This window comes from Mauremys reevesii, linkage group 3 (genome assembly GCF_016161935.1).
Source record: "Mauremys reevesii isolate NIE-2019 linkage group 3, ASM1616193v1, whole genome shotgun sequence".
In the NCBI taxonomy this organism is placed as follows: Eukaryota; Metazoa; Chordata; order Testudines; family Geoemydidae; genus Mauremys; species Mauremys reevesii.
In genome coordinates, this window is record NC_052625.1 from 5,651,910 (window position 1) to 5,659,691 (window position 7,782).

At 38.6% G+C, this 7,782-nt stretch overlaps 1 protein-coding gene across 5 annotated transcripts in view; it reads left to right on the forward strand.

Annotated features, from left to right (window-relative positions):
• The window catches only part of RALGAPA2 (Ral GTPase activating protein catalytic subunit alpha 2), a 288,164-nt gene extending 283,448 nt beyond the window's left edge, over positions 1 to 4,716 (forward strand). For 2 of the 5 annotated variants that reach the window (XM_039528550.1, XM_039528556.1), the window contains one exon: positions 4,081 to 4,716. In XM_039528550.1, the coding sequence (XP_039384484.1) occupies positions 4,081 to 4,235 (155 nt within the window). In that variant the 3' untranslated portion in view covers positions 4,236 to 4,716. Of the gene's footprint in view, positions 1 to 1,776; positions 1,889 to 4,080 lie in introns of those variants that run through there. The other 3 variants (XM_039528554.1, XM_039528553.1, XM_039528555.1) reach the window with 3 other exon arrangements.
• The last annotated feature ends 3,066 nt before the right edge of the window (positions 4,717 to 7,782 follow it).

Here is a 7,782-nt window from a genome sequence, read left to right on the forward strand (position 1 = left end):
CATGTCTGAGAAGCACATACTTTTTTTTTCTTTCTTTCTTCTGCTCCTGTTTGCTGCAGGCGGAATCTGACACCAACACCTGCCATAGTGGAAAATGTCTTTGTTGCTTTGCACTTTTGTTTGAATTGCTGCAGGGGAGCCAATGGGAGTTAAGTCCATTTACTTTTTTGTTGGCTAAGCACCATGGAATAGGATCTTGAGATGGGGCCGATAAGGAGCAGCACGTGCTGTGCTGGCCCTTTGAGTTAGCTCAGCTTAATAAGGGCCTCCCTTTCTGGGGAGGGCAGATTGCTGAACTTGGGCCTCTGAATGGAACAGCTGGGGGAGGAAAAGAAAACAAAAGAGGGGAAACACAGAGTGCCCTGAACCTGGCGATTGGGGGTGCGGTTTAGGACCCAGAGAGCAGGCCGGCGGGCCACACGCCAGGTGTGACCTTTGCAGGCTCCTTGGTTCTGTTTGTTTGTCTGGGCAATTTCCAATGCACTGATCGAATGGAAGGAAGCAGCCTGACAGCAGCATGCTGGCTGGATACGCTCAGTGGTAGGCTGGGCTTAGGCAAAGAGGGCTTGAAGCACTGAATTAACTCTTTGAATCCTGATTCACAGATGGATGCAACCCAAGAGCCTTTAAATAATAACCTGTCAAACTAGAAGCTCAATGGATTGATGAACGGTTATTTATAACCCACATTGTATCATCTAAAAAGTGTTCCATGCTTATAAATGATTGATTGTTTTACATTACCTGAAATGTATCTTTTGGTAGGTGTTTGTGTTTGAATTGTGTATTTGAGAGGGCGAAAACGGAGCCATCTGTGAATCAGAATCTCAGACGCTAATGTTCATTAATTAGTGATGGACTTTTTTACCAGGCCATTTTTATAATTGCTTTGATGAGTTAGAACTTTTGTGCTGCCTATTTCCCCCTCAAAAATTTAGAATATAAATTTAGATAAACCTCCTTTGGGCTGTTGGAAAATCTTGAAATCTTATTGTAACCTTTACATTAATGTATTGTTTATTTTTACAAATGTGGGTATTGTCCTGTTTCCTTTCACTAAACTGATGCATAGTTAAATGGGCTAGAGTGTGTTATCTGAATAAAGTTCCAAGCTTCCATTGCGAGAGAAGGCCAAGTAATTTGAGTTCGTGCCAGACAGCTTGCAAGTGGAATTATAATATTTGTATGAAAGCCTTTATCTTTTGTGGTTATTACTTGCTCATTCTGCAGCTGCTGTCTACCTATCAATCAAGACGGTTTAGAGGGAGCTTCAAGGTTGATTGCATAGTTAAGGACTTGCCAGAAGAAAGTTTTGACTGATGGAATGTACAAACTCTAAAGGCTAAAGGAATGTTGTAGATGATTCTAAATGCTTAGGTGTGGCTATGCCTTCTTACACACTGTTTGAACTGCACTGCTTTTCATATGCGCAGGAGCTGTATTGTTGAGAGCTTGCATGAATATTGCTTGAGCTTGTCCGTTTGGTGAAAATTGTATTATTTTGACCATCTGCCATTCTGCTTAGCTGCAGGAATGTAAAATACAGCACCACCCTCCCTTCCCCGCACTTTCTTTCTTAGGGAAAACAGCATTTTTCCAGTTCTAAGCCAAAACTAATAGGTCCACATTTTTCACAGAAAATGTCTTTGCATATTAAATCACATTTTTCACTTATTTAGAAGAGCTTTTTTTCTGCTTGAAACAGTTGACTTAAAATATGAAACTGGTAAGTAAAAAGTATAATTTGAAATGTGAGTATCAAGTTTGCATTTCCAGACTCTGCTTCTGAGAAGAAGTAAGATTAATACAGGCGTCTAGCTCACAGTGGTGCAGCTGAATTTCTAGAAGCACTCAGAAGACAACCCAGGATTGCTTGCAGCTACACCGGGGAGTTGCTTTTGTGTAATTGATTTCTGAGAATCTGTTTGCTAAACTTATAATTTTATGAAATGTACTTTCTGTAAAATATCTTAACCCCTTCAGGGAGGAACTAAAGCCGTGGAGTCATGTTAGAATGCCAGCTGCAGTCATTAGAATGGGTCCCTTCTGTCAGGCGTCAGGAAAGAATGATTCAAATGAAAATGCTTTAGTTCAGAAACATACTGGGCTAGGTTCACCAGTGCTCTGAGGCTGCTTTCCACTGCTCTGGCAAAGCAAAACACCCATTAGACTGGGTTTACAGCTCCTTTACACATCCATAGCATGCAAAGGAGTCTGGCTCATTGGTTTTATGGTCACTACAAGAAGGGATGGGATGAGGTAGTTTAGTGGCCCTAAGTATCAGGTTTAAAATACCTAGAACCACATGTTCAAATCTCAGCAGACTCAACTTAGTCCTTTGTCCTTCCAAGGTAAATGGAATATCATGCAGTTTACTACATGAGGATCTTTCAGTTAAGACCTTACCCATTGATGTCCTGTCTTCTTTTCTTGGATATGAAAGATTTCCTGACAGTTTTCATAAGGGCACGGTTTACCCCATGGTTTCTGGGCCAATTATTTCCCTCCTCCTGCTGTTGTATAGCATGATATTCAACCAATTGGTTGCCAGCTCCACTGCAGATGTAATTCAGTAGCGGATGCATTTCAGTGGTGATGTTTGTGCACAGTATCTGCAACGTTTTGGGATCATTCAGGATGCAAGGTGCTATAAACATGTAAAACGTTATCTTAACACAAGTAAATTAAATCCAGGTACAGGAGCACTCTGAAAATCTAGTATGTAGATAAATGAGAGATGGGCTTACGCTTTAAAATGTAGCTCAAGGTCTGAAGTTTGTGGATGCTCAGCTGTTTATAGACATAGAGGCTAACTGTGAAATTTAGATCTAGGTTTGAGTTTGGATTCTGAATCTTCCTCCTCCATCCCCAGAGGTTTGGAGGTGTTTGGATAAGGGGCTTTGCTTCAGTCCCATCTCTAATAAAAATATTTGTATTGAGGATTTACAGGGAGAACTATACCATTGTTTAAAAATATTGTACCAGAAGAGAGCTGATGAAATGGCATTCACGCTTACAGAAATGTCCTGGGACAAGTCAAAACGACAGTAGCAACAACAGAACTGTGTTGCAGCATGCATTTTTGTATTCCTCAGAGCATGATTATAATTGCACTGGGGAAAGACGAGTTGCACACGTGCTTTAATATTATTCATTTACTTTTGAGTTTAATAGCTGTGTCCTCATCTGTTCTCATTCAGACAAACTATTTAGTCCTGACCTCTAGTTGTAATCACCTTTTGGGAATAAATGAGTTGTAACTTAAATGTGTAAAATAACAATGTGTAAATACATGTGGCCTATATGGTAGCCAACAGGGATTTGCTAAGCTTTGCATAAAGTTCTTAAATAGCCTTCTTAAATACAACAGAAATGATGGTGATTTCATTTACTGCTTCCTTAGTGGAATTGTTTAAAAAATGTTGCTTTTTTTCTCTTCAGCATCAGCAGTTAGGGCACCTTACTGTTGTATGATCAGAAATATTAATACTAAGGAAACTAATTTTCAGTCTTCAGAAACAGAGAAATTAAATACTGCAAAGCCATTCAGTGAAACACAAAACAAAGACTTAATAATACATGTGCAAGAGGGAGATTTAGAGCTATATTGTACCTTTAAGCACCAACCTAGGAGTAGACCCCAGAGACACTGTGACCCAGAAACACTCCTCTGAGTCTCACACAATTCCTTCCCTGCTTCCTTCTTGCTTCAGGGGACAGCAGTAAATTATAACACCCTCTGTGCCAGCTCAGCTGAACTGGCCAGCACATTGAGAAGGGGAGGTTCGTACTCCCCTGCCTGGGCACTTAGTCCGTGTCACAACCTAGCCCTTTGATACCTTCTCTGGAAACAGCCAATACCAGCCTCCTTACCATGTAGGAGCAGCTCATTCTTCTTAACCCTTAGCCAACTGGGCCAATCCTTGAGCCAACTACATTCCTAGAGCAACTCTGGTCAATTCAGTGGAGTCGTACGGGATGAATTTTGGTTTTGTTTTTGTATTTTAGGAAGCACTTTTGTCATGGGATGCAGTCTATTGTTCTAATAATACTTTATTTTCTTGCCCACTTGCTTTTCAGGCTGTCTCGCTATGAGTGCGAGTGCTGATCTTACTGTAACCACTGGAATAGAGTTAGCAGAGCAGACCTCTCCAACACTACCCCATGCCACCAAAAACAAAGCCTCTGGGAAACTTCGTCGCTCTGCTAGTGCTCTCAGCAAATCTTCAAATTAAAGCACTTTGGAAGGGGAAGCCCATTCAAGGGAATTTGAAAAACAAAATCAGAATAAAATCATTTACTGTATCAATGGAACATTGCTACATGCTTTGGATGAGCACATAAGGAAGTAACTTCCCTTATGTTGCAAAACTTAAACTATTGATGGACAGCTATCACTTGATTTACCCATCATGCATTACACTTGATTATTGTTGTCACCGAAATAACTATGTCAAAACTGGATCTTTTTCAATGTGTGAGGCATTCAACTGATGTGGGGTAATTCACTTGTTTTCCCTTAAAATCTGTAGATGCAAGTACAGCTATCACAGGAAGAGGATGCAAAGCAAGTATTGAAACCAGTTATTTAATTTACCTCCATTGTGTTGATCATTTAATCATTCCAATTATAGTTTTAACACTTGTGTGTATATTAGCAAATTTTGTCTAAATGGAAAACAAGTTTTCATTTAATTAAACATATGATGGACTTTTTCTCTTAAGTGTGGGTGAATGACTTGGGTGCTTTTCAGTATGTCATCAAGTGTTCCCTTCCTGTTCTGTTTTGAATTGATACCCCAGTACAGTTTTTGTGCATAAAAACCATAAGTATCAAATAGCTGGTTTAGGTAATTTATTTGTAATTTAGGAAAGTGCTGCCAATTGCATAAATCACCAAGACTTGGATTAAAGTCACTTGGCTCAATCTTGCCCTTTTATTCAGGGGTGCATGTCCCCATACATTTAGTAAAATCCTCACATTCAGCTTGCACTGACCCTTGCAGGATTGGGCCCTTTGTGGGATGCTGCATATTAACATACCCAGAGAGCAGACTTAAGACTCCTGCATTCTCTCTCTTAGTGTTTGTTATAACCATCACATGCCAGTGCTGCTAAACGTAACGGTTTGCAGTTTTGGCATTATTGGTATCTATTAACAAAGATTCATACTTATACCATAAAATGTAATACAGGTTAGATGTTAACATGTACAATTTGGTTCAAACCATTTAATTTATATCTGTCCATTTATTTTTTGATAGAAATCTTCTTTTGCAGCACTATCTTTGGACATAGGGTCATTCTGTCATATGAAATGCTGCATGTGATTTAATGCATAATGTGAGCTAATCACCTTTTTACTGTGTGTGTGGAAAAATAAAATGACCAGTGATTTCATTTAGAAAAGCGAATATTGCACATTTGCAATAACTACTTTTCACCCAGATTTGTATAACTGGGAACCAGTACATATCCTGAGTAGCCACACTGACATAGTACATCAGCACGGCAATAATCTGCAAATTAAAGTATCCCTAATTGGTCTTAGATATTGTAATAACCTTCCAAGGACACATTACATTGTGTTCTTTTGGTGATCTGCATATTGTGCAAATGTTTTGGATATAAAAAAACCTCAGTACAATTTCAGTGAATAGTGGGTTTGAGGAGTTAAGGGGAATTTTTTGTACTTTTAGAAAATTAATATTACCATAAAAGCAAGGAAAATAAGAGACACATACTGTAACCACTTAAACACTTAATAGAAAGTAGGGAATTCAGATTTAAGGCTGAAATTCTGTCCTCCATTATGACTCTGTATTGCAAAGGTCTCTAAACAGATGTTGATTTTCCATATAATAATGCTGTAATACCTAGGAACAACAGGGTATGAAATGGTTTCAAAACTGAATTTCCTGACCCTTTTTTGGTTTGGTGGAGGGACAGGGAGTAGTTGTCAGACACCTAACTTACAGTAACGTTTGTTTTTTGACATTTTGGCTACTAGTGTTAGTATATATGCCTGATTTTTGTATCATACCCCTGTAACCTTCCTAATCTTCCTCAGGTCTAGTTAACATAGTCTCTGTTTGTTTGTGTTTGTTAAGCTGGATGCACACCTGAAAAACTTAATGTGACGTCTTACCTGAACTGAAGGGGAGCTACTTTAAGTGAAGCTAAATGCACCATTGGGTAGCCATTATTATTTGGGCTTTTTGTTGTTGCACTCAGTTTCTGTGTATACGTTAAGTGAATGTTTATTTTCACGTTGACAGTGATCTATGCTTATTCTCTGTAAATAATTAATGCTATTTGATAAATCTTTACAGTAATATTAAGTTATAGCTTGGCATTTTGTTATTGACTTTATGTATTAGTTTATTTGGTTCTAGTGGCAACCAATTTATCAGGAAAAATTAAAATGGGATGCACTCATTATCCAGAGCAGAAACTAGAAATTGTTGCTTGTGATGTTAGTACATAGTCTACACTAGCTAGCATGTACAGGTAAATGCAGCCAGCCTCCTGACAGAGGGCATAATTGAATTGCTGACATTTCAGACTGCCATTTGACTTTGTGGTCAAACCTTGTTCTTTGCGTCTTCCTGATTGTGTGTCTATAAAGTAAGTTAGAAAAAAATGTGTATTGCATTATCTAATGTGTTTTCATTTTAATCATTGTTGGGTAAGGAGGCTATGACTGTGCTTAGTTACCCAGTAAAATGTGTGTCAAATACACACCACATGGAGTAGCTCAAAGAGCATTTTTCTGAATGAGACAAAATCTTTCCTTCTAAAATGACACCAATCTCTAATGCAGGGAAGAATGAAGTGCAGAATTATTATTTCCCTGTTATATAAATAACGTATTTTCTCTTTTTAAAAAGGAAAATTAGAATCTGAGAGTTTTGGTAGTATAAAACAAACAATACACCCTTTTCTTAACTCCTCAGAAATCAATTAAATCTCAGTTCACTGCATAATTCTGATTAAAAATATGTTAAATGTATCTTTGTGATATATACAGCTACTCTGGTCCTTTGTTTAGATGCCAGGTTAAAACAAGGTACATTGATCCTGTGGCAATGGATTTTATTTCCAGTATTGCAATAGTAAATGTAGATTTTAATGCACTGTATGAATATGGATACAGTAGAGTGTCATTTGCTTACCCGCACCATATCTGGTGTAAGTGGTAAAACAATGTAACTGACGCGTATCTGGCATTCATGTAACTGAAGCTGAGCAGCAGAATAGGCTGTAAGCAAGAAGAACCCCTAACGTGGGGGTGTAAGGTAGGATGTGGGAGGATAAATTGGACACCTGCTGAATACCAAAGAGCTATACCTTTTTTCTGCCCCACTTACACCATTCTTAAGCCACTGCTGAATTTGGCCCATTGTAGACTTCAGACAGACAAGTACACTGCTAATCCATAAAAGTACAGAGGACCAGACTGTTCCATCACATCTGCATGTGCAGGTCCTTAAGAAGTCACCTGACAGGATGATCCGGCCCATTTTTTAAGAGTGTATTGTTCTTTACGAATGAGCTGGTTTCTGAGAGATGGAAGTTTCTGTTTGTTTAGCTTTTATCAGTGAAAACTATTTGGCTACCCAGCAACATACTTGCCTGGTTCAGGTTCCATTTGGCATAATAAAACACCACCAACTAGATTTAATTTAATCTAAGGACAGTTCACTCCCTGCCCCTCTTCATAACAGTATTTGTATTTCCGTAGGGTTTCCTAGAAATTTGAAAGCTAATGTTACAAATAGG